The 27,499-nt window shown below is 44.3% G+C and overlaps 2 protein-coding genes across 3 annotated transcripts in view; one reads left to right on the top strand and one right to left on the bottom strand.

The window, feature by feature from the left end:
* The window catches only part of ATG10 (autophagy related 10), a 226,428-nt gene extending 217,726 nt beyond the window's left edge, over nt 1-8,702 (top strand). For both annotated transcript variants that reach the window (XM_045847995.1, XM_045847996.1), the window contains 3 exons: nt 5,174-5,271; nt 5,948-6,062; nt 6,394-8,702. In XM_045847995.1, the coding sequence (XP_045703951.1) occupies nt 5,174-5,271; nt 5,948-6,047 (198 nt within the window). In that variant the 3' untranslated portion in view covers nt 6,048-6,062; nt 6,394-8,702. The remainder of the gene's footprint in view (nt 1-5,173; nt 5,272-5,947; nt 6,063-6,393) is intronic.
* Nucleotides 8,703-23,536: 14,834 nt separating this feature from the next.
* Nucleotides 23,537-25,383, bottom strand: RPS23 (ribosomal protein S23). Its single transcript, XM_045848122.1, has 4 exons — nt 25,251-25,383; nt 24,655-24,814; nt 23,848-23,968; nt 23,537-23,730 (listed from the first exon to the last, which is right to left on the bottom strand). Exons 1-4 carry the CDS (start codon nt 25,252-25,254, stop codon nt 23,584-23,586), a joined length of 432 nt encoding a protein of 143 aa, XP_045704078.1. The 5' UTR covers nt 25,255-25,383; the 3' UTR covers nt 23,537-23,583.
* Nucleotides 25,384-27,499: the final 2,116 nt, after the last annotated feature.

Genomic DNA, 27,499 nt, shown 5'->3' with positions numbered 1-27,499 from the left:
CCAGCTCTGCTCAGGAAAAACTTACCTGTTGGTGGAGCTGGTGGAGGTGGGAGGGATATGGAGGTATTTCTAGGCCAGAAGGCTGCAGACTCTCTCTGCGTCTAACTTGAAGTGCTAGCAGCTTTTCATGAATTAAACACTTCAAATTTTTTTATTTGCCTTTGGTGGATTTTCACAGCCTGGAAATTTTTTTTGGCAGTTTTTTTAGTTTTATACTTGTTTTTGAGGCAGAAGCTTTGCTGACCTCTACATTCTGCTACACTTGAAAGTCTACTTCTATTATCTATATATAAAACTATTCTTAAAAGATTATACAAATATGCCTTCTTATAATTCCTATTGTAAGTGGATCAACATATCATAGCTTGGCTTTTTAAAAGCAACAGCATCTTTCCAAAACAATATAACTTAAAATTCAATTTAAACTTTTGATTTTTAGAGGCAGTTATTCATGTTAATATTTTCTGTCTAATTACACAGATATAAGTTCTCAATATAGTAAAAGGTTAAAAAATTAAGTTATTTTTTCCCAGGTGACCAACTATGTATTAAAGAAATGTCCAATCTATTCTAAAAGCTCTTCTGAAGCATAAAAGTCTCTATTATTTAAAAAGGTGTTTCATATGAGCATTACCATGCATTTTGTTTTGTTGGAACATAATCTTAAATGCTAATATCACTATTTTTGTTATTTAAGGAAAAATGAGTATTAAAACGCTCACATGACTGTTTTTATGTTGTTTGAGGAAAAATGAGTATTAAAATGTAGATTACTTAAGTGTTTTTGAAGTGCCTGAGCTTTCAGTTTAACCTAAATTCATTTAAATGATTTCCCATTAATTTCTTCCTGAACCAATATATTGATAGTTCTAGTTGCCGTAAATATAAACCTAGATTTTTTTTTAAAACTAAGATCCCTCTTGCCTTTGGTTATAATCAGTTGTCACATGTTCCTGAACATTTAGACATTAGTCAGTAATATTTTCACCATCCTGCATACCTCTATAGGAGCTTTTTGTTTTTAGATGTTGAAACTGGGCCCTGTTACAGGATTTCAGACCTTACTGCGGATGTCTGAGTGCTATTGTCCTTGTCTGTTTAGATATCAACGGGTCAAATTATAACAGCCAACTGAGTGCTTATGTCAGGCATTATTTTGAACACTGTTCTGGCATTTTCTCATTGAAGGATAATAATCAATCTATGAGATAGATGTTATTAGTTCCAGGATGAGATGAATAACTAGAGACATAAAATGGTTAGGGAGATTGACCAAAAGTTCACAGCTACTGAGTAGGAGAGCAGAACTTGACCTTAAACTGTCGCAACTGCAGAGCCCATGTCTGCTCTTACCCACTTGCTATACAGACTGAGCAAAAGACGACTCCTGGAGGCGAAGTCCAAGTCTTTACCGAGCAGCATCAAACAAGCAGAGCTGCAGGGTGACACGGGCCTACATCTGCTTAGGAAATGGTCCCCTGAGCTGTAAGTGCGCATGCGTCTCCAGGGCGTGTGTTATACTCAGATATGGTTCTTCTTCTCCGGTCTTGTAAAGATCAGCCTGTAGGCCTGGAAGGAAGAGGCAAGTTCTTCACTCTGTGATGAAGCCATTCCTCATGAGTCTCCAGGTCCTCAAGAAACCTGAAGACGAATGTGTTAAGATTCTTGGGGAACACCCGTGGGTGGAGGTTGTGAGTAGACCAGGAAGGGAAGCCCAGCCACAGTCTCTTCCTAGTGCCTGCGTGGGCCGGGCCCCCAGGCCTGTCACACCTAGACCTCCAAGAGCCCTGTTGCCTTGTGTGTTTATTACCCTGTCATATTTCCAGGCTTTTGGTGGTTTCATTTGAACAGCCCCTCTCCCTCAGCCATAGCTTTGGACTCCCATGTTTAAAGCTGGAGGACTTTCCCCATGAGCATGAGAGTGGCCCTGAGAACCTTCAAAGGACGCCAAGGGGAGAGTGAGCCTGAGGAGCAGTGGAGGCTTCCTGGTTGAGCTGGCTCCCCACGGGCCGTTTCCAGCCAGTGCCGTCCTTGGAGGTCCAGGTGTCATTTCATTAGAGAAGGTAACGTGCCTTCACATCGATAAGATTTCCCTACAGCTCTTTATTGCCTTAATCCAAAAAGAATTGACTACACTTGCTTTTTAAATTCATACCCTCCAACAGTAGGTATTTTAGTCCAGAGTAATGCTAAAATTCTCTTGCATTTTCTGTGCACATGTCCTTTTACCGTCTCCTGCCGAGAACGCCCTGTCCCCCAGCCTCTGTGTGCTCGTTTCTGCCTTGTCACTCTGATCTCGGTTTAAAGATCACTTCTTCAGTAAGGCCTTGCCTTCCCCCGACTCTAGACATCACCACGGTCCCTCCAGAAGCATGCTGCCCCGTTTTCTTTCTTCCACAGCACTTACTGTTGTCTGGATTATCTTGTTGTTGTTTTTATTTGTTCTTTGTGTTTATTGTCTGTTTCCTGCAGTGGAACCTAAGTTCATGGGATAGGGACTTTGTCTGTCTTTGGGACGCAGTGATCTCTGTACCCATATCCAGGACTGTTCCTGGCAGGCACCGAGGTGATCAATAGATTTGTGTTGAATTAATACATATTAGTTCAGGCAGGTAAGGGAAGCCAGAATCAAGCTGGACGGGAGGGCTTGCTGTCGGCCTGCCACCTCTGGGCTGTGACCCTGGGGTCTGGTTGGGGTGGGAGTGAGGGTGAGGACAGAGCTGGCGAGAGGGAGCTTAGGCTCTGCTCTGAGAATCAGGCTCCTGCACAGAGACATCTGGAGGTGGCTTTTGAGGAGACATAATAGCAATCCACACCCAGTGGATCACTTCACCCTCCCCACACGTATATATTCCAAAATTCCCACACCCCGTGTCTCCAATACTAGAGGAACCACCCCCTGCCATTTCTTGTGAGTGGGTGTGAGCACGTACACGCAGGCGTGGATGTTGTGCGGCTGGTGAGCGGAGGCCACAGGGACGACCGCAAACAAGTCTTCCCACGGACGTCGCTGAGTTCAGCTCTCCCTGGACTGGCTGGGAAGAAGAGCAGCCAGATGTCAGGCAGCCCCTAGTCCACATCTAGCCTGCAGGCTTGTTTTATTTGGCCCACACTATGCTTTTTAAAAAATTGTGCCAGCATTTGAATTTAGGAGATTTTACATAAAAATCGGGGTCTCCAGGTTATTTTGACAAACGGGAAGGCCCGGCACACTTAACCTGCGTTCTCGAGTGTCGAGCTCTGCTGGAGCAGAGGGGCGAGCCCAGCCTGGGCGGGTGGGCGGGCGCCCTGGGGGCCCCACACAGTGGGCGGTGGTGCATACCTGGCCTCCTCCTTCCTGCCACCTGCCTGGTCTGCGCCGGCATTTGTCATGGTCTCTTTTGGCTGCTGTAACAAAACACCACAGACTGGGTAGTTTATAAACAACAGAAATTTGTTGCTGCCAGGTCTGGGGGCTGGACATCTGAGTGAGAGCAGGTGCCAGCCCTTCTCCTGGGGGCCCTCTTGAGGGCCACCGGCTTCTCAGTGTGTCACCACGCGGTGGGAAGGGGCAAGTTTGCTCTCTGGGGCCTCTAGAGTGGACATGTACTATTGTATTAGTTTCAGGGGTACAACATAGTGATTTGACATTTATAGTCCATACAATGTGATCACCCCAATAAGTATTGTAACCAACCATCTGTCACCATACAAAGCTATTATACCATGGACTACTTTCCCTATGCTGCACGTGACACCCGATGACTTACTTGTTTTGTAACTGGAAGTTTTTACCTGACATTCTCCTTCACCTTTCTTCCCCACCACGTCCCCTATGGCAACCATTGACTTGTTTTCTGTACCTATGAATCTGTTTCTGGATTTTTTTTATTTGTTCATTTGTTTTGTTTTTTTTTTTAGATTCCATGTATAAATGAAATCGCACCCCTATGTTTATTACAGCATTATTTACAGTAGCCAAGTTATATGAGCAACCTAGGTGCCCATTGACAGAGGAATGGGTAAGGAAGAGGTGGTGTTTGTAACGGAATATTACTTGTCCATAAAAAAGAATGGAATGCTACCATTTGGGACAACATGGGTGGACCCAGATGGTACTGAGATAAGTAAGATGAAGACAAATACTGAGTGGAACCTCTTCTATAAACTCCTTAACCTCATTTCAAAGGGCTCCACACCCCTCCCCAATCACCTCCAGAGGGCCCCGCCTCCTAACACCACCACAGTGGGTTTTGGGGTGTCAGCACATGAGGGGACACAAACATTTACAGCACAGCGGTATTTGAATTTGCAGTCTCTGGCATAACGTCTGATCCACAAGGCAAATGCTCAATCAATTTATTATCAACACCTGGTTTTGTGTTGATAGCATTTGTGTGTAGATCATTCACTACCTGGAAGCCTTCCAGGGCCCTGCATTGCTTGACAAATGATGTCCGCATCCCTGAGCCGGCAGCAGTCGGACCTGTGTCTTCTGTACAGTCGTTCTCTTACAAAGGCGAAGGAGTTCCGCTCTGTGGACTTCTCACTTAGAGAAACAGCCCTGTAAGCGTGGGAGAGAGAGAAGTGAGGGAAACAGATAAACAGAGAAACTCAGAAGGAGACACAGAGAGAAGTAGATGAACTTGCACAGTCAAGCCGGCCTCCTCCCCACGTCCGTCCTACCCCCTGGACACGTGCCCAATGGCACTGAGTGCAGTGAAGCCTGAAACAAGTAATGTGTTTACAAAACTTACGTAAAACAAAGTGTGCCTGATTTTAGTTCCCTCACCACTAACAGCAGATGAAATACATTGTCGAGATAGTCGGGCTAACTGGGCGTCACAGACGTCCTTGAGGAAACACTGAAGAATGTTAAAGAACAGAGGGTAGCACTAGCTGACAAGGAGTAGAGGGAACCGGTGAAATGTGTCTACAGTGTGTGTGGTGCACACAGCGTCTCGCGCCCTGCTGTGATTGACGGTGCTCCTTCATCTGAGCGTAACTTCGTCTCACACCCACTTCTTCTGTTTGCATTTGAATTATATTTCAACACTGAAATCTATCTGTATCTTAATCTAATCACTTGGATTTTAAAACAAATCTTCATTTTGAAGACATGAACCAGAGTATGTATTTTAGCATTTTCAAAGTAACCCCCACTGCCCATCGGGGACCCCTCTGCCTCCTGCAGGAGCACCCCATCCTGGGCCAGCCCTTCTTCGTCCTTCATCCCTGCAGAACCACTGAGCTCATGAGTCCTGTGGTAAAGAATTCTCGGAAAATCAATAGGTAAGAAACACCATCAAGATACATTGGCTTTAACTCTTATTTTAAAATTGTAAATCTTTTTTGTGTGACTCTGAAAGCTAAGCTAAAAAAGAAATATTCTTTGTAATAATAATAATGGCTAACATTTATTGATTTTTTACTGTGTGCTAGGTGCTGTTCTATTTTAGATATATTAATGCATTGGATTTTTATAACGCCCCTATGAGCTGAATTCTATTATTTTATCCAGTTTACCAAGGAGGAAGCTAAAGTAAAGAAGGGTTAAATGATTTGGCCAAGGTCACAAAACCAGTTAAGTGGTGGAACTGGGATTTGAAAACTGGAAAGCCAGGCATTTTGTCTTGGAGCTGGGCCCTTCATCACTGCGTTGTAGTACCTAGCAAATGCTGTAAATTTTAAGTGTAAAATTGAAATTGTGAAGGGGAGTCTGGAGTCCCAGTGCCTCCAACCACCTCAGTGAGGGGTCCTCACAGTTTTTTTGGAGCTTGAGTCCTTGTCATTCAACAGGGTCGACATTTGGAAATGCCAGGATTTCCACTGGTGGGTGCACGTCTTTGAAGAAAACCTTGTTTCTTTTTTTGTCAGTAACTGATTTGTTGGTAACTGATTTTTTTTATCATTCACTCAAACTGCCCTGGAAACATTAGAATGGCTTGCATTTTCACTTGTTTCCCAGGAACATCAACTACATCACGTCTTGGCTGAGCATTGTTGGGCCAGTCGTTGGGCTGACTCTACCTCTAAGTTATGCCAGAGCATCCTCTCAGGACGAGTGAATGTCAGTCTTCAAGGTAAGAAGGAAAGGCTGGACCAAATGTGTCGCCATCACAAAGACCCCGGGGCCTCTGCTGCACTTGGATACATAGCCCTTGCCGGCCCCTGCTGGCCCCACAGTATATTCAGTTTGCTTTCATGTTTAATAGGCTGATCACTGACTTGTTAAAATTTTCCAACCAACCAGCACCCGATCCTTTAGGAGGCATGTTCCTTTGCTATGAGTGACACTCATACAACAAAGAATTGCATGGTTTTATTTTAGAGTTGATATTCTTGAAATAAGTCTTTACTGCTCAGTAAATCCTCTTTTATTCTCCTGGCTTTTGTTTTGTTCTTGTTTTTCAGAGTCTGCCCTTGAGCCAGGGAGCTTAGAAATGGCAGCAGGAAGAACACTGAGAGTCTATGTGCCCACCCTTGTTTTGATAGCACTGCTGCTGTGAGTTTCCAGCTCACCAAGATTTTGACGTGGATTTTTTTCCCTTGGAAGCAAACGTCTGCAGCAGCTGATAAACCGTGTATTTAGGAGGAGTAACTCAAAGACATAAATCAATATAAATAGCAGAAAAGTGACTCTAACTCAATGAAGGAAATACTGACATCATTAGGGCATTTTCAAGTCATTCTTTTATATTTCTGAGACTTGGTTTCTTCATCTTTGATGTAGGAATAACAAGCTACCTTAATAGGGTTGCTGTGAGAACCACAGGAGATCATTAATACATGAAAAAATATTGTCAAGTTTATTCTTTCTATAAACATTCATTAAATGGTCACCTCTCTTAATATTTGATTGTTATTCACCCAGTCTGTCAGTAAGTTTACTAGCCAGTAAGTTATTAAGATGAACCTAACCTTTTTGGTTGGGAGTTGCTTGTTTTGTCTTTCATTGTAATTTGCTAGGGGCTGAAACTGAGAGAAAAATGCAATTGGCTCTTTAGGGCATCTAGCTTAGTGCCTCTTAGTGAGGGACACACTGTAGAATCCCCTGAGGCTCTTTTACAAATGATGACCACCACCTTCCAATACAGCCCCTCTGGGGTGAGTCTGATGCACAGGCTTTGGGGGAACCTCTGGTCTGCATGTGCTCTGAGTACGGCATTCGTTTTACTGTTTTGGTCTCCCAACAGGCCTTTTCAGGTTCTTTGTATAGCTCTGCCAGGTTGGGCTGACTTCCTAATGTGCATTGGCCCAGACTTCCACATTACTGCGTTCTAGTACCTTAGCAAATGCTGTAAATTTTAAGTGTAAAATTGGAATCATGAAGGGGAGTCTGGAGTTCCAATGCCTCCAACCACCTCAGTGAGGGGTCCTCACAGTTTTTTTGGAGCCTGAGTCCAGGAGGCGCTGGTGCACCAGGCGGGCTCCTGGGGTGAGCCTTTAGGCTGAGAGCTTGTCCCCCGGCCAATGAAAAGGGCAGAGGCAGCTCTTCCTGTCTGTCCGTTCAGGGCTGAACTCTCAGAGGGAGTGGAAGTAGAGAAAGGGTTAATTTGAATTGCTAGAAAAGCTAAAAGTAAAATTTAAAACGCTGAGCTATACATATTCTTGCTGGGAGGAGAGCCTGCTTACATGCTTGCTGGGCATTTGGGTATTTACCACTTAACATCTTTTCAACTTCTGCAAGGGATTTCCCTGCCCCCACTCTCCTTAATGTGAACACAGATTCCTCAGCAAGTTGTTTCTCAAGCCATGTCATTTCTGGGGTAAAATATGTGTTTTATATGTATTATATACACACACAAAAAAAATACTTTTGTCATCTGGATTATGTACTTGTCTGGGAATGTTAGTTATCTTTTGCAAACAGATTCTGAGATAATAGTAGTCTGTCAGTTTGGGGCCAGTGTGTAGTTTTTTTTAAGTTAACATTGTTTTTCTCTTATTGATGGAGACCTGAGAGTTCGTGAGTGGCAGAAACGAGTTCTGAAGCGCTCCTGTAGGTTGTGGGGACCTCCCTTCCCGGATGGATCCCGCTCTTCAGGCAGCTGTTTCTTTTCAGATTATTTTTCACTTAAAAAAAACTTTTGATTTTTGGTTGACAAAAATTTTCATTTTTAATAATGCAGTTATATAACATGGGAAAGAAATTTGTTTTGTCAAAGTAACAGTCCTTTCTCTGGAATATGAGGGTTTTTTTCCTTTGGTTTTCCTCTCTCCCTAACCTAATTCAAAGCCCCTTCAGCCTGAAATAAGGCTAGTTAAAACTGCTACCAGCCACTCTCCTAAACTCTGCCTTTTTGTGTGGCCATGGAAAAATTGCTTCACCTCTTTGGGACTCAGTTTCCTCATTTGTTAGCTGTGTGATCTGTGAGCTCACTCCAGTCCTTGGGTTTGTGAAATAGGGAGAAATCTAGAGGTCCACACTGTGAGTCTGGTTAGCCGCTAGCTGTGTGACTAGGCCAATTTTCTTAATCTCTTTTGGTCTTTTACCATTTCCATCAGGGAAAAAAAACCCAAAAACCAGAAAACGCCTATACTATCTATCCCACCTACCTAACAAGAGCATAGAGTAGATCAAAACAGTACGTAAACCCAGAGGAGCTTCCTAACCAACAGAGCGCCACGTGGCATAAGGGGGATAAGGGGTGGCTGGCCCCTGCTCAGGTGGGGAGGCCTGCACACCTACTCCTTCCTGCCTTGTAACAGGGTGCAGCCAAGAAGGGGGACCCCAAATAGGGATTTGAAATGGGGTCCAGGACTCAAGGTGTCCAGGAAATATTAGGATGTGCCCCCCCTTCCCCTACAGATGTGAGTTGGGGGAAGGGACAAATGGAGCAGGGCCATTGAGAGCTGTATTGCAGCTTTGCAGCTAACCTCTGGTGTGGTCATTTAACATATCTATAACCTTTAACTGGTTGCTTAGGTATGTTAAATAGCTGTGGCCATGCTCTGAGCCAGGGGGATGGAAGTGACTTCCCCACTAAGACATAACTGGGAGGCAGGTCCCCTGAGTTACAGTGCCTGTGTGGAAGCTTGGAGAAGATTGGCTCCATGACATGGGGCCACGCCTGCCCAAACTCACGGTGGCAGCCCAGTAAAGCTGGAAGGCTTTGAGAGTACTGGCAGGTGTAACTGATTGTAGGAGTGTTACAGAACAGAACAAGGGGGGCCTGGGACGATATAGTATTATTTAAAAGGCCCCCAGGTCCGTCATGTCCGCCGCCTGAGGAAAGACGTCTCTCAATGCCAGAGATTCGTGAAAAGGAAAGGAAATGTTTATTTAATGCTATACAAACTTAAAGTAGTAACCTAATGTCTTTATCAAAAATCCCAAAGTCCCCCAAAACACCCACAAACAGACACAGTCCTTCCTTCCTTCCCCCTTTGCCCAGTCCAGAGTACTGTATCTCAGGAAAGGAAATAGAAGTCCATGACTCAGGCAGTCCTCTGGTTATTCCCAGTTAGTACTCCGTCTCGACTGGGAGACCTCCCTGGGTTCCCGGCACCCTCGGCTGAATCACCGGGATCTCTGCTAAAACCAGGTGGTGGTTCCCCCTTCTAAAGCTGCGGGGATCTCCACTCTGCCAAAGCCGCGTGGTTCTCTCTCCTCATGGCCGCCAGGTCTGGGTTTTAAATCCCCGTGGCCAATCTTCCTCTGCAGCCTCATTTCCGACTCCTCCCACACTCGGCTTCACTTGCCAGAATTCATATCCTTCCAGCTTTACTGGGCTGCCATCATGAGTCTGGGCAGGTGTGGCCCCCATGTCCTGGAGCCAATCTTCTCTGAGCTCCCACGCAGGCGCTGTAGCTTGGGGGGATCTGCCCCCAGTCACGTCTTGGTGGGGAAGTTACTTCCATTCCCCTGGCTCAGAGATGATCACAGCTATTTAACATATCCATGCAACCAGCCAAAGGCTATAGATATGTTAAATGACCATGCCAGAGGGTAGCTGCAAGGCTGTTGCTATGCAAAACAGCTCTCAATGGCCCTGCTCCATTTGTCCCTCCCCCCAACCCACACCCTGGGCGGGGGGGGGTGGAGACATCTTAAAATCTCCTGGACACCTTAAGTTCTGGACCCCATTTCAAATGCCCACTTGGGGTCCCCCCTCTTGGCTGCACCCGGTAACAGGAGGAGTCAGAAATGAGGTTGCAGAGGAAGATTGGCGCAGGGGTTTAAACCCAGACTCAGCAGCCATTGAAGGGGGGTAACTGCGAGGCTTTGGCAGAGTGGAAACTCCCGCAGCCATTGTGCAGAGAGAACCACTCGGCTTTGTCAGAGTGGCGACCCCTCTCCCCGCAGCCATTGGAGGGAGAACCACATGGTTTTGGCTGAGTGGGGACTCCCTTGGCCCTGGGAGAGAGAACCACATGGCTTTGCCAGAGTGGGGACCCTTGCAGCTTTAGAAGGGGAAGCACCACCCAGTTTTAGCAGAGATCCCGGCAACACAGCTGATGGTGCCGGGAACCGAGGGAGGCCTACCAGCTGAGACAGATTACTAGGAAGAACTGGGGTCTGCCTGAGCCACGGACTTCTATTTCTTTTCCTGAGACATGGTACCCCAGATTGGGCAAAGGGAGAAGGAAGGACTGTGTGTGTTTGTGGGTGTTTTAAGGGACTTTGGGATTTTGATGAAGACATTAGGTCACTACTTTAAGTCTGTATAGCATTAAATAAACATTTCCTTTCCTTTCCATGAATCTCTGGCATTGAGAGACGCCTTTCCTCTGGCAGCAGACATAACGAACCTGGGGGGTTCCTTTCGGTAATAGCATATCGCCCTTAGGCCCCCCCTTGCTGTTCTGTAACAACTTCACTTCACGCCCAACTCCTGCCCAACATGAACGGCTTGGATCTGGCAAGTCTTCTCTGCCCACATGCTTACCTGACCCCTGCTCATGCTGGTTCCCACCGGGGGAAACGGTACCTTTCCCATCTGTCTCCCCAGTCTCAACCTCCTCTCTGTGATCCCCTCCCTCACACCGCCATCGCAGACCAGCACAGGCCCCGCTGGGTGACCTCTCCTGGTGTTACTCACTGTGCTTATTTGCATTTAATTGTCTCCCTTTCACTCTGATTTCTTTCCCATCTTAATTACGGGTAGTAAGTAACTTAAGGTGATGATCCACTTCCGGGGGTATGTTCTAAGGTGGCACAAGGGAAAGAGTTGCTTCCCGAAGACCAGAGTGACTCAGAGAAGGCGGGTCTGCGGGCGCCTGAGGGCTCCGGTTGGTTGAGCGACCAATGGAAGGGCCAGAGTCGCTGTTGATCATCAGGTCCTAGCCTACAAGCTGGAAGTTAAGAATACAGGACTGACCACCCCTCCAAGGAAAATGTATTAAAATAAAGGAAAAAAGATGTCAAAACTCCCAAGATTGGTATAGTTTTTACTTCTACTCTGAAGATAGTAGGCAGTGGAGATCTATATGGTCCAAGCTGACTCTTTCATAACTCAGAAAGCTGATATTCCAGGGAGTAGGGGTTTATTTAGAATTAAATTTTGAGAATAAGAATATGCAAATATTCACTGCAGCAGAAACTTACTGACTTCCTCTTATGTACAGAGCCCGAAGCTAGGTGCCAGGGACTGCAAACAGAAAGGTGTGACCCTAGCTCATAAGAATGCCTCAGTCTGCTGGAGAAGGAGACAGACCAGAGGAAGATTCAGGGGCAGTAAGACATGTACCGTTGCCGAGGTGTGGAAGGCAGGTACAAGGGAACATCTGCATAAGAGGAATGTGATGGAGCCCCATCGAGGACGGAGGAGAGCCTTGAAGGTGCACGTGGGGGAATGGCGAAGGGTGAGGCTGGCTGGCAGGACTGGGGCCAGGGCTGGGGGAGCCTTTATTGACACACTGAAAATTTATATTTGGCCTAAAAACCACAAAGAGCTGCTGAGGGAATATTCAAGTAAAGGAGTTAAAGTGATCACATTTGCAAATGGGAAAGAACCTGTATCTTTTAAATGATGACTGCGTATAGCTAAGGACATATACAGAGTCAGTTTTTTCACCAGCAGGTACTAGTCCATTGGCTTTAGAAGGTACAGCAGTGCAGCAAGGCTGGGAGTAGGCCAGGACGCTCTTCAGTTTTGCCTGGAGCCGTCCAGAAAGAAACCTGAGGGTGTCCTTAGGGGCCTGACCCCTGGCTTCCTGATTTATCCGGGCAAGTAACTGTACTCTCTGAGCCTCTGTTTCTTAATGTATTAAATGGAAGGAAGTGTATTAGATGAAGTAAAATCAATTAATGAGTTTATGGCCAGTATTTTTTTTTTTATGAAATAGAGCATGTCTAGGAAAATTACTCCCCATGTTTCTCCTTTGCTCTCACAGTACTACCAAACTCACAATACTTCTGATAGCAGGTGTGTGGGATTTCCAAACATCAACCAATTCGGTAACACCAGCTCAGTGTCCTACAATACAATTCTGATAGTCAGTTCTGACACTATCTACCTGGAGTTAGCATCAGATCTTGTACATCAAGAGTTCAGTCCCACAGGGTCAAGAGTTCAATCTCCCATTTAAGAGTCCAGTCTCAAGTCCCAGGTTGTCACCTGTATTTTTAACCAGCCAGGACCCCTTCCTTGGGTTCAATAATTTGCTGCAATGGCTCATAGTACTCAGGGAAACACTTATGTCTACCAGTTTATTATATAATAAAGTATATGATAAATAGGAAGATATGGATTATATATATATATATATATGAGACAAGGCCCAGAAGGGTTCCAAGTGCAGGAGCTTCCATGCCAATGGCATTGGGGTGTGTCACCCTCCCAGCATGCAGAGGTGTTCACCATCCTGGAAGCTCTCTGAGCCCTGTGCTTTGGGGGTTTTATGGAGGCTTCCTTACATGGTGTGATTGATTGTTTACTCCACTTCTGTTCCCTGACCCCTTCCCAAATGATGGGGAATGGGACTGTAAGTTCCAAGCTTCTCATCAGAGCTTGATCTTTTTTGGTGATCAGCCCCCATCGTGAAGCTATTCAGGAGCCCACCAAGACTTGCCTCATTAGAACAAATGACACTCTGATGACCCAGGAAATTCCAAGGGTCTGGGGGCTGAGACCAAAATATGTATTTTCTGTTATTTTACAAATACATAGGAAAAATGTGTTGCACATATATAAGGATATTATTGTTTTACAAAGCTTTGGTTTCAACTACATTCTTGTGTGTGTATGTATATATGTACACACACACACACACACACATACACTTATATATATATGGATATATATGTGCGTGTGCTAGGTTGTGATGAAATTGTATTTCTAACTCCACAGAGCATTCAGAGATTTGAAAACCAAAAATAGATAAGCTCCCTTCCAATTCTAAGTCCCCTGATTTCCACCTTATATTGCTGACCAGTGGGCTGCTGAAGGTTGTGCTAGAAGGATATAAGAAGCACTTAACTATTATTGTGCACATTGCACTGAGCTACTTTAATATGTGCCTAGGTTCCCGTAGCAACCCCACTGGATATTTATGAGGCTTGTCTGTAGAAGTGCTTTCACATTTTTATTCTTGAATTTGGTAGTGTTCCTTCAAGCGGTGCGTGCTTTTATTCCACTTTTGTGGTGTCAATAGCGCCACCTAGTGGTAATATAGCCTTATTGCAGGTATTTTGTATTCTAGAACATTAGAGCTGAAAGTGATTTTAGAGATCAGTCCTATTTTATAAACTGTTTTAAAAAAAACTCGAAACTCACATGTATTCATTTATTCCTTCATTCCTTCATTAGCTTTACATGAGAGTAAATAGAACATATGACTTTTTGATGATTTCTTGGATTCTTTTAAAGCTTTTTAAATACCCAGAAATCACTGTTATCACAAGGGACAAATTTAACAAAGCAGTTCTGATAGGTTAACAGGAAATCATAGACCAGTATCTCTACAGCCTTTGGTGCATTGTTATTTACACATGTATTCCAGATCTTTAGGGCTTAGCATGGAGCTTGGTGCTTGATAGTACGCCATAACTCTCGGGGAGTACCTGTGTATGTGGGTGATAGCTGAGCCTGGGGAAGGCTGCCATGAGCTCCCTTCTCCAGGCGCCAGGGACCGGATCTGCTTTCCTCTTTCGGGAACTGCCATCTACTCCATCTTTTGAGGTTTCTTTCCCCAACACCAGCAGCAGTATGGGAGGTGGTCTCCTCAGCCCCCTCCTTCAACAGCTTCAGAAAGAGACAATGTCCAGGCCTTTTCTGCTTATTAATAGAGAACTGACTAAATAAAATGTGGTTCTGTATAGCAATTAAAGGGAATGAATTCAACCCCGTGTATCAAAATAGGCAGTTCTCATAAAAAGATTGTTGAGTTAAAACGGAAAAATAACTGGATGCCAATGATGCACTCAACACTCTCATATCAAAAGTGCACCAATGCCACACATTCTCCATAGTGCACATGTGACACATGTAAAAACAAGGATGGTCTGGAAGGATACCTGGCAAACTCGTAGGGGAGGTTAGTTACCTAGGAGGGTGGGAAGTGGGAGCTTGGACTGCACGTGATCGAAGGCAACTCTGGCTCTTTCTGGAATGCCCCATCCATCTATAGACTGTGAAACTGAAAGTTCATTTTTGAAAAGGAGTGTAGTCCTCATAGGTAGTTTGGAAACTACAGAAACATTTGAAGGAGAAAATTTAAAAAATGCTTCAGTATGCATCACCCAAGGAAAACTGCAGCTAAGATGTCATTGTACAGCCTGGCCCTGGCTTCGACATATTTAATTAGGATCCCTCTGTCTTTGGCTTTACATATGGGTTTTTCCCACTTAACATTATATTTGGAACATTTTCCCATGTCATTTAGTGTTCTTTGGAAAAAAACTTTAAATGATTAATTTTTCTTCTATATCAAAACATGCCAAATAACTGCTATCATGGGGGTTTTAAGTGATTTTTAATTCTTCACTGTACACTTCACATACATTCATTGAGCACTTCCTGTGTTGTTGGGACCTGTGCTAGCGACACAGTTAGTGGTCAGCGAGGCAGACACAGCCCTCTCTCAAAGAGGTTTCAGAATGGAATGCAGTGAGAAATGTGTGCAGAAGCAATTGCTACCTTTTGTTTCTTTTAAGTCATATGGTTATTAAGGGATTGAACAAATCAAAAGATAGTCAGTGTCTTAAGACTTTTGGTGTTGCTAAACTGTGCACCAGTAAGGCTATACCAATTTGCATTCCCACCAACTGTCTGTTTTACCATTTCCTACAATATTTGAAACTAATTTTCTTGTACTGTGCTTTTATTATTAAATCAAGCATTTCTCTCTTCTTGTCTTGCTAAAACACATGCATTCTCAGCTTCGTTTCTTCCCAACATCGTATATATCTCCACGGTGCTGGGTTAGCTCCCTGGCTTCCTAGTTGCCCACTCGATCACCCACATCTCCGTTTTGCTCCAATCAGAGCTGACTGAGTGCTGGTTCTGGTACAACCAGAAGCAGGGAGTTAAATAATTAGGATCTGCATGTAATTTAGAGAATTATTGTGGAAAATTTCAAACATACCCAAAAGTAAAGTGTACAATGATCCTCACATACTTAAAATCAGAATCAGCAACTACCACAATTATTGCATGTTTACTTCATTTCATCCCCCCTTTTTCTTCACTTTATATGTATTTGTTCAAACGTTTTAAAACTGCAGCCATTATGTCATTTGTTTTTACAGGTGCATTTTGAACACTTTTTATTGGATGTATTCTGTCCTTTTACGCCATTATTAGATGTTAAGAAGTCTTTGGATTTTTATCCTCTGCTTTTACTCCTGAAGGTGAGGCTTCACACCCTTTGTCTGATTCTGCCTTGGCCAGTGACACGGGGAACTTCTCTCACGCGGCCCACTGCTCCTCAGCAGGGCAGCCAGTGCTGTCACAGTGGAACGTGAAATGTGCGTTTTGCAGGCTCTGCAGACTGGATCTTTACCACACTGTGGACATTTCGTAAGTGATGTCAAACCACACACAACTTCTCGAGACTGTTGGCTGTGATTAAAATGGAAAATTATGTAATGTGACTGAATCTACTCACTGTTATACAGATTTAAACAGTAAGTGGCTTCTTGAAAAGGAACCCCTTTGAAAATCTAAAAAATGTGTAGAACGCATTTTCAGAAAAATGTACGTGTGCATGTGCATGCACCCAACACACACACACAGAGTCCCCAGCTTACCATGTTTTGAGGATGATTTTTGACTTTACAATGGTGCGAAAGTAATACACATTCCACATTTAGTGGAAACTGTACTTCAAATTTAGAATGTTGATCTTTCCCCAGGCTGGCGATATGCAAGTACGATACTCTCTTGCAATGCTGGGCAGCTGGAGCAGCTCCCAGTCAGCCAGGCCATGGAGAAGGTTAAATAACCGACCCAGCCTACAGTGTGCTGTGCTGCCAGCATTTTTGAATATTGTGTTTTGTGTTTGCACATCCTATCATGTCTACACAATGCCCTTTGGTGTCTCTCCTGCTCCTGGGGAGAAGAAGAGGAAGGCAATTACTCCCGAGGTGAAACTCAAGATAATTGCCCAACTGAAAGCTAATTAAGTGTTCTGAGCACATTCAAGGTAGCCTAGGCTAAGTAAGCTATGATCTTCATTGAGTGTAGTTGTACTGAATGCATTTTCAACTCCATTGTGAGTTGAGGAGTGTGTGTGTGTTTATCACAGAGAATACTGCAGCTTCAGGGGTTCCTAGACCCTTTGAAATCTATAGTACAAATGTGAGAGCAAGAATCAAGAATCCTGCTCAACAAATCCCAGTCACAGGGGTTTTCTTGTGTTCCACACAACACACGCGCCGTGTGCCACGCACCATGGGCTGGAGGAGAGGGGTACAGTGACAGGGTAAAAACTACCTAATTGTAAACATAAGACAATGTGTAAAATACACAATGAGCAAAATCAATGATTGCACCCTAGCATTACAAGCCTAGGGAAATACTTGGAAACTATTGGGAACCTAAGGAGGGGAAAAGTGGTCTCACCTGCAAAAACACACAAATCACAGCACCTGAAGCTGTCAAACTATACAGAAAAAGTCTTTTTATAAGCTGGATAAATAAATTCACAAAGCTGTTTGGGGGGAAAAGAGATGAAAAAATGTTTCATGTCACTCTTTCTAAAGCAGGTGTTAATGGATGTGTTTCAGCAAGTAACTTTTCTCTCTACTGTCCTCAGCTGCTATTGAAGTGAGAAATTACGTGGCTTACCTTACCCACACTGTACTCATTTAAATAGCGGCTGGTTGCTAAAAGAAGTAAGAATATATTATAATACACTCATTAGCATTTAAAAGTGCTTGAAAATGTGGATATGCTCAACATGTCCTATACTTCTAACCCAGCCAAACAACATGACTCCTTGTTCTGTTTTTCCCCCATTTATTTTAGTTTTTCTATTTCTAATTAGCAACAGTGACAGAAGTTTTACAAAGCTAGACTTAACCAGAGACTCCCATTCTGTGTGCAGACTACTCAGAACAGAATTTATGTCAATAGTAACTTTTACCACAAATAATCAGGCAGGCCTTGGCCAGGACTTGCAGAGGGAGCTGGCACTCCTCCAAGTGGAAGATCTGAAGGGGGGACCTGGGGCCACGACTTTCTCCTCTCTCCTGAGGGAGAAGAGCCCCCTGACACTGCAGTGTGTTTGAAAGCTGCCGGTCATCAGAGGAGAGTGTGTTAGAGGCAGGTCTTTCAATGGCGCCCAGTGTGCCTGGCTGAGGTTCTGAGGGCTGTGTGCATAGACTGGCTCCTTCATGTCTGAAGATGCCCGCCACATATTGGAGGCTCAGGTGACAGTCTGCATGAGGTGGCAACTGTGGGTGTGCATATTTGGAAATATTGGTTATCTGTCACTGATGGGTCCCTTCAAATGTCTCACTTTAAAAATGATTTCCCCATAAGACAATTTATGCTTAAAAACTGTCGATTGTGAAATGTGTCAATGCTTTGCTCTAGAACTCCTGTGGTGACATTACTGTGACAATAATGTTTCATATCTATTTTACTTCTGTCTTTGTCTGCACTCACAGACATGCCAGCACTTTAACAAACAACACGGGCAGGAACAGTGCTGGAAACTAAGAATGCTCAGTACAACCTGCCGGGACAATCTCCTAACTACAGGGTCATAAAAATGTGAGTTAATACTTGAATGATCTGTTTAAGCAGATTTTATAGGTTAAAATAAAGATTACATAAGTGGGTGTTAGTGAAAATTTTATGGTAATTTGTGATATTGGTCTCAGTTCTGGACTTTGTGCAAAGCCAATGAAGGAACAGCAGGGACTCTGACAGCCTTGACGCAAACTCCAGGAGCGCCACCCATAGTGTGACCACTGTGGCCGAATCCTTCTGCTACTTTCCTGAAATGAAGCACAGGAACTTCATATACACAAAGATGCGCATTCATATTTGCATGTCTGTTAAATCAGAACTGTGTCTCTCAGCTCTACCAGAAAATAAAAGGAAAAATCCCCATGTGTCTGAGTGTTGGGAACCGTCCTGCCTGGTATCAGAAGCTGTAACCCCCGCCAAGGCTAAAGCTGAGGGAATGACCTTGGACCATAGTCACCAAGGAGACAGGCTTATCTCCCTGGCAGGAGCACCGCTTCTGCTCCTTTTACTTTACCCTGCCTGGCCCCCAATGCTTGATCGGTTAGCCAATGATGGGTAAGATTCCCCAAGGGGGGAACGATCTAAGACAGGCACGATCACGTGGGAGGCCCTCAAGGAAGGACTTTGGGGACTACAGCAAAAGGGGGTGGTGGACCCTCGCTCCTCGGCTGTGATATAGCCTGAGTCGTCATCATCTGGGAGAAAATCTCCTTTTCCCTTGGCTGCCTTACTTCCCTTGTTCCACCTAAGCCTGAAACAATGACAGGGTAGCGCAGCTCTGAGCTGAAAAGAGCGGGTTCCCCGGGGTGATCAGGCCTAAGAAAGAATATGTAAGATCCTGTGAAACCTGCTTTGTTTAGAATGCTCTCAGTTGAATGATAAGGGTCCAAGGAAGAAGTAAGTTTGTTCTTTAAAGTTTTACAGCTCTTTGATTCTGACTCAAAGTAGGCCCTCAGACTTCCTCGTTATCTATTGTTTGATCCTTCCTGGCAATGAGTAATGAGCTTTTACTTGAATTCTTATGCAAACGAACCCAATAAAAGCCTGCTGGGGCGGGAGAATGAGGCGCTCTCCTTTAGGGGCGCTCTCCCTTAGGGGCGTTCTCCTTTAGGGGCACTCTCCCCTAGGGAGGGTGGCCATGACTCTCCCCACTAGAGAAAGTGGTCGTCCCGTCCCTATTTCCCCACAGGACCTGGTTGTCTCTGTGTATGTTTTTCTCGTGTTTCGAGCCATCTGCAGCATTCCACGGTCACTGCTGGTCGGTGGCTGTGCCATCTGAGGCATTGTGTATTTCCCTAGTAGAGTTTAATATTTTTTCAGAACATCACTAAGAGTGTTTATTTCTATATAAACACTGAGAAAATTTGTTAATCATATTATACTACCCGTCTTTCCTTCAAAAGGAACAAAACAAAAACTCATACCAAATACCCAGCATTAATTTGTACCTTAACTGGCTAAAGAGGCACCTGTTGAAAGCAAGGCAGTTTTGTAGTGGGGTGGGTCTCCGACAGGAGTCTCATTTAGAGGACAGACTACTGCTCTGACCTTAGCTGTGCCAATTACTCTGGGCAAATTATTTTAAAAAGTACTCAAGAACTACCATTTTTGGACTTCTTACAAGATGAGGAGGCTGGATAAGATCAGCAGTAGTGTGCTGATTGTCCCTTCTCCCTGCCCCGCCCCCGCCCCGTCCCCATAACGTGGGGAAAAGGAGGAGATGACTAAACTACGTAAGGATGGCCTGAGAGTTGAAAGACTGATTTCTCTTGAAATACCCTGGAAGACTGGGAGAATCAATAATCTAACAGATGCCTAGGGAATTCTGATGTTCCCTCAATTTGGGAACCACTGGACTGAGTAATCTCCAGGCTCTTTCTGCTCTATCGGTTTCTGATTTGTTTGCGCTTTGCCAGGCAAATATGAGAGGCAACAAATTAACTACTCATTCACAAGTTTTTGAAAAGTTTAAATTTATAAATAATTTAAGACTCACACGAAGTTGCAAAAATGGTATAGTTGATGTATAACCTTCACCAGCTTTCCCAAAGACGCCAATCTTGGACAACCAGAGCACATTGACAACACCAGGAAACTGACATTGGAACACCACCGCTAACTAAAGACCTCACTTGAATTTCACCAGCGTTTATATGCACTCTTTTGGTGTATAGTGCCATGCAGTCCCATCACAGGTATTGATTTGTGTGTACACCACCACAGTTTGGACTTGGAACTCTTTGTCACCATGAAGAAACTCCCTCCCTCTACCCTTTTATGGTTTGACTCTATCCCCATCCTCGATCCCTGGCAACCAGTGACCTGGTCTCTATTACTGTATCTTTATCATTCTGAGGTTTTATGTACATGAAATAATATAGGATGTATGTAATCTTTTCAGATTAGCGTTTTGTACTTAGCATAATACCGCTGAGACTGATAGAAGTTGTTGCATGCAACAAGTGTCTTTTTTGACTAATATTTCATTTATGGATGTACCACTATTATCATTTCTTAGCTATCCCAAATAAAGCTGCCATGAATACGCTTGTACAGGATTTTGTGTGGGGAGATATTTCATTTCTGTATGGTAACTGCATAGGAGTACAATTACTGGATCATACGTTTAACTTCATAGGAAATCGTTGCATGTTTCCAGAGTGACTACTATTTTATATTCCCACAGTGGGTGAGATCCAGTTGTTCCAGTCTCTCCAGTACGTGGCTTGGTCGGTATTTTTAATTCCAGCTATTTTGATGGGTGTATAGTTAACTTCCATATGATTTTAATTTGTCTTTTCCTAATGATGTTGATCTTTTCATATGCTTGTCATCTCTTGGGTGAAGTATCTGTTCATTTGCCCGTTTTGTAACAGGATTATTTGTTTTCCTACTTTTTTTTCAATGTCTCTCTTTTTTAAAAGATTTTATTTATTTATTTTTAGAGAGGGAAGGGAGGGAGAAAGAGAAACATCAATGTGCATTTGCTGGGGGCCGTGGCCTGCAACCCAGGCATGTGCCCTGACTGGGAATCAAACCTGTGACACTGGTTCACAGCCCGAGCTCAATCCACTGAGCTACACCAGCCAGGGCATGTTTTCCTACTTTTAAGGGTAGAGTGCTTTATATATAGTTTTTTTTTTGTCTTTAGAATGTGCTTTTAGCGTAATGTCTAAGAACCCTGAACCTAACCCCATGAAGTCAAGATGGCTTTTTTTCCTACAAGTTCTATAGCTTTATGTTTTACATTCACATATGTAATACACTTAATTTTTGCGTAAGCTCTGAGATTTTGAGGTCCTTTTTTCCAAGTCCAAATCCACATTATTCATTGAAAAGACTACCTTCTTCCATTGAATTGCTTTTGTATTGCCAACAAAACTCAGTTGGTCATATGTGTCTATGCAATATCTTATTAATCTGTCTCTAACACCACACCTTCTGGATTACTGTAGCTACAAATTCTTAAGAGGTTTTAAAGATGATTCCTCCATCTTTATTCTTTAATATTGTTTTTGCTATTCTAGTACCTTTGCCTTTTCATATACATTTTAAATTAATATTTGTATTTCTACAAAAAAAAAGCTGAGATTTTGCTTAGATTTTGCACCCAAGACGAGTGCCTCATTCTCACTTTGCAGCCGGCTGCATCCAGTGGAGCACAGCACAATGCCAGCACCCTTTGTGCTGGATCCAAGGTGGGTGTGGGTGCACACGCAGGTCACAGGTGGTGGGTGAGTCAGGTTTTGGGCGGGAGGAAAGCATGGGGTAGAAAGAATCAAGGTCAGCTTTAAGCACTTTGGGTCTGTGGTGCCGGGGGTGTTGTGGGCTCGTGTCTGTCATTTAGTCATATGAAAACATGCATTGTGGGTGTACCTGAGAGACAAGTATGAACCATTGTTGCAGAGTGTCTTACTTCCTTCTGGGCACGTTTCCTTACAGGTCTGACTGAGGTCTCAACCCTGCAGAGCTCCACAGGCTGCAGGAAGGCAGATGTTGCCTCACCGTCTCTCTACCTGGCAGGGACACCTCCTTCCAGCAGTGCCTGTGAGCTCACCAGTATTGCCCACCCTTGACCCCCACCTGTGGCCCTCCAGGCCTTTTCTGGTGCAGGCCAGGTGAGCAAAGCCTGGGATCTTCAGGGTTGGGTCAGGTACGCCAATCCAAAAACATCTGGTCAGACTTGGGAAATGAATACCACATGCAACGACACACACTGGGAAGTGCTGAGATGGAAACCAAACACAGCCAACCTAATTACCCTTTTTAAAAGTATCAAATTTGCTCCCGCTAGTGTAGCTCAGTGCATAGAGCGTGGGCCTGTGAATCAAAGGGTCACCATTTCCATTCCCAGTTGCAGAACATGCCTGGGTTGCAGGCCAGGTCCCCAGTGAGGGGCACCTGAGAAGCAACCACACATTGTTTCTCTCCCAGTCTTTCTCCCTCCCTTCCCTAAAAATAAAATCTTTTTTTAAAAAGGTATCAATAGTTTATGTATTTACATAATGCTGTCAAATATTCCCATTAAAAAGCAGCCTCTTCCCAGTCGTGGACAGGCAGACCACCACACAATCATCTTTGACAAGGATGAACAAGTGTGTTAAGACAGCAGCAAGTGCCGCACCTGCACCTCCTCAAGCTGGACGAGGGGGGCAGGTTTCAGCAAAGGAGGTGAGATAGCGCCACTTTTAAGACCTTGATCTTATGGGAAATCAAACATTTTCCCCAAACCAGAAACCTAACCTAACCTAACACTAGGCTTTGGTCAAAGAGCAAAATACCCCGTATTTACTATTGCTACCAATAGCAGTTTCTCAAATCAGACTTAAGGCTAACAAGCCTCATTCCAGGTGATATTTTGTTTTCCCTTAAAACAACTTGTGGACAGTAAACTCCCATGCACCCAACACCAGCATCAGCAATTATCAAAACACAACCCACCTTGACAACCACTACCACCCAATCACTTCCTTTACGTCGTTCCTGTAAGTCGAGTCTACCAGTCACTGACAGGCTCAGAACACTCTAACCTTTGCACCCCTGGTCTTCCCGTGAACAAGTGTTTCCTTCTATGCCTTAATTTGCCTGGCATGCCCTTCCATTAAATCATTCAATGCTTAAGTTTTGCTGTCACAGTGGCAGAACCCACAACACAGATACTGACCTATGTATTTGAAAAGACCAGAGCAGGGAGCAACTTGAGTATACCATTTATCACACTGGATCCCAGGAAGATGTATTCAAGGGTTCCCAAGGTGATTCCCACTAGCTCAGTTAATTTTTTTTAGAGCCCTCTGTACAGGGCGTGGGGGAACTTTGTAATAACCCACTTATTCTAGAGAATTCTGAATTAACTATTTCCCCAATCTCTAGAATTGGTAAATCATACTTTATAAAAGACAGACACAAACACATTCTAAGCATATGAAAATTTATTACTACTGGGTTTTCACCATCAAACTTATGATCTTGGTCTTTCCTTCTTGCCTTTGTATAAGGCCAAAAGAGAGACATTGGCTACTTTGACAACCTTAAAGCGAACTCCAGGAATGTCACCAACAGCATGACCTTTTCGACCAAATCCAGCAACCAGAACTTCATCATTTTCCTGGAATAAAACGACAGTTTATTCTGGTGTCAGTGGCAATCACTAAAAATACTCATTAAACAAACAAATGGGGAAACCACCCCAGGAATAGAAACTACAACAGACTGAAACACTTACCTCAATAAAATTCAAACAACCATCATTGGGGACAAAGGCCGTGATTTTTTTGCCATTCTTGATCAGCTGGACCCTGACACACTTCCTGATGGCAGAATTTGGCTGTTTGGCCTCAACGCCTCTGAAACATAAATAGCACAAGAGAGTTGGTGTTCTGAAAAGGGGTACATTTCAGTTCATTAAGCATAAAACTCATGAGAAACTGTGTTGTTCTACCTTTTGTATCTACTCCTAAATTGCTCAACTCTTGCGATTTCAACCAAGTTTTTCCTGCCTGATGTCATCAGCACAATGGAAGAAACTGCTGGCCCTTTTATAGATGTAAAATATGAAACAACAACTAGAAATTTTGGATTTAAATACTGACTACTACTAAGTATGATGGGGCCACACAAAATTACCACTTTGTCAAGTCCAAAACAGGTGAGTAGTGCAAATTCACGTGGCTCAACCTTAGGTGTAAGCCCCAATCAGGAAACTTCGCCTTGCCTTCCTTTCCTCAAGTAGAAGTATGTGATTAGTTGCAAAACTTAAGTTCATGGGGGAACAGTTCCTACACTTAATACAAAGATTTGTCCCTTCAATATTACCGTTTCTCCTCCAATCCCGCCCCAATTCCTTCCAAGCTAATGTGACGCAATTAAAAACTTTGGTAACCTAATCTCTGAACCCTCACGTTACCGACTTTCCGACCAATACACTAGCTAAAACAATGACCTAGAATTTACACAACTTCCTATATATGCATTTGTCTGAGTTACCATTGCAAAACAAACTTGAAGGGAGACGCAGTGAACTCTTACTTACACTTTTTCCAGCACAATTCCCTTTGCATGAGAAGCGCCTCCAAAAGGGTTGGCCTTCAGGGCTGTGCCCAAATGGGCTTTCTTGTACTGCTTATCATGCCACTTCTGGTCTCGACGGTGGCTCCGGAGCTTCCTGGCAGTACGAAGACCGCGACACTTGCCTAAAAACCAAAGTTACCTTAGTCTCTGCGCAAAAGCACTCCGGTCATATTTCACATCTTCTAAGACACTAACCTCACCCGCCACGAGCCAGTAAGCTTTTGCGTTACGTCCTGGTACATGGTCCAAACCTCAGTTTCCCTAGAACCACCTAAAAGGTGGGCACAAGCGCTGCAGTGGGCACATCTTCCCAGAGGCTCCACCCGTGCTCAGCAGCACCGTGGGCCACCCGACTTCCCTCAGTTACGAGAGCTCCGCGGCCTAAGCTGCACGCGCGGCTTCGGCTTCTGGCCACGTGCTTGCGGGAGCGGCGATTCCCCAGTCCTCCCTCACCAACTCTCCCCGTGGCGTCCTCCTCTCTACTCGGCTCTTAACCACATGCTCGGCCCCGAGCCCCCAACGTTTGTGATCACATCAACCCCAGCCAGCACTACTCACCCATCCTGCCGGGGCCACGGGCCTGAGCGAAAGAGAGAGCTAGGCCAGGAAGGAGACACACGCCACCGCGAGCAAGCCCCGCCCAGCCAAGGACCCTTACGGCTGTCTGCGCAGCTCCTGGCCCGAGGCTGGAGCCTCTCAGTTGGGAAAAAAATAAAAAACAACCCAAATTTGCACCACTTCCCAGTATCTGCGTCTTTCTTGACTCATGTGAAATTCAGAGATTCCTAATTTGATTTATTGTTTATTTCTTTTTATGTGAATGCCGTCAACTGCAGGAAAATGGACTACTAATCCCAGAACTCTTTGCACGCGACCGGCTCCAGGCGCGGAGCCAGCGCTCTCGGCAAACCCACAGGGGCGGAGCTAAGTGCTGCTTGGGAGGAGGAAGGGAAGGGTGTTCGTGCCGATCCGGGCTTCTTGTGTGGGCTTTACACTTATAGTTTGGAAAATTGGACTTCTGGGCCTTAACGGCTGCTCAGAAGCAACACGTACTAATTAAAATCACAAGCTTTGGAGGTAGACCAGTCCCTAAACCCCAAAGCTGCCATTTACTGGTTGTGCGACCTTGGGCAATTCGTTTAATTAACTCTTTAAACCTCAGTTTCGTTTGTAGAATAAGTTTCCTGATATTCTGGCTTCACTATTTTTTAAAATTGCCCTCTCTGTACCAGGTACAGTTCTAAGCAGTAGGGATACAACAGCTAACGAGAGCTAAGCTTCCTCCTGGTACAAAGTTACATTCTAGGTGTGAGAAGGCAGAATATGTGTATAAATATTTTTAAAAGATATTTTTACATGTTAAGTGCAATGGAGAAGATACAGTTGGTTAGGTGATACTAACTTGCGGATGATGGTGGCTATTCAGGGTAGGGTGCTTTAACACAACGTCAAATGCAGACATTACATTTGAGCTGAGTGCCTGAAGACGGGTCATTCTGGCACGTACATGGGTTAGAGCCTTCCATGAAGAGGGACTCTCAATAAGTAGAACGAGCTGGGGCTTTTCAAAAACCGAAGGACCAGGGAAGGGGAGCACAGTGAATGAGCAGTGTCGGACTCGATGAGGTCTGAGAGGTACACAGGGTCAGGTGGAACCTGGAGACCAAGGTGAAAACTGTTTCCTCTTCATGTGACTGAATGCCGTTGGAAAGTTTTGAGCGGGGGAGTAACAAGATATAGGATTTATGTTTTTATAAAAATTACTCTGGCTGTTGTGAGAATAAAAAAACTGTAAGAGATGAATCTGTCAGGCCAGCTGAAAGATGATGATGGCTTGAACTCTCAGTGGAGGTGGTAAAAAAAGTGATTGGATTAGGTATTCTGTTGGATGGTAGAGCTAACAGAATTTGCTAAGGACTGTAAAATGTGAGAGAGGAATTAATTAGGATTTTCAATCTGGGTAGTTGGGTGACATACTATTTACTGAGTGTGAACTAGTGGGAGAAGAGCAGAATTAGAAGGGGAAATTAAGACTTCTGTTATGTATGTGTTAAGTTCAAGATACCTGTTAGAGATTCAGGTAGGGCTGTGAAGTGAGCAGGTGGATATATGCATATGGAGTTTCAGGGAGTCATCAATGAATAGGTAGCATTGCAAGCCAGGGCTGTGAGTGAGATCACTTAGGGGATGACTGTAGGTAGAGTGGAGAAAGGTTGGAGGCCTGAGCCCTGGGTGCACCAATACAGTGATAGAGATGAGAAGCAGGTGAAACAAAATAGACCCAGAGGGAGTGGCCAATGCTATACTTTAGCTAAAGCCAAGTAAAGGAGGGTAAGATGAGGACTGAGAGTTGTCTTTGGATTTAGCGATGGGGAGATCATTGGAGGCTTTGTCAGGGGGTGATCCCATTGAGAGGTAAACCTGGCTGGATTAGAGTCAATAGATTATGAAAGAGAAGGAAGTATAGACAGCAACTATGGAGAATTTTTGCAAGGAATTTTTCTATGACGTGCAATAGAAAGGGACTATATCTGGAGAGAGATGTGGAGTCAGAATGGGTTTGTTTAAGATGGCAGATTTTATGACATTTTTGTATGGCGATGGGATTGTTCCAGGAGAGAAGAAGAAAAGGATAATTCATTAGAGAAAGAGGGTACTTGCAGAAGCAAGTCCTTGAGTACACTAGAAGGGAGCCCGAGTAGAGGAGCTGACCTCAGGAATAATACCAATTTGTCTACAGTGATAGGGAGGGCAGAGTGTAGGGGTATAACTGCAAGTAAATTGGAAGATTTGTTGATGAAAAGACG

Source organism: Phyllostomus hastatus, unplaced genomic scaffold (assembly GCF_019186645.2).
Source record: "Phyllostomus hastatus isolate PE091 unplaced genomic scaffold, TTU_PhHast_1.1 phas_contig_58, whole genome shotgun sequence".
NCBI classification, from domain to species: domain Eukaryota; kingdom Metazoa; phylum Chordata; class Mammalia; order Chiroptera; family Phyllostomidae; genus Phyllostomus; species Phyllostomus hastatus.
This window is presented reverse-complemented; position numbering and strand designations above follow the sequence as displayed.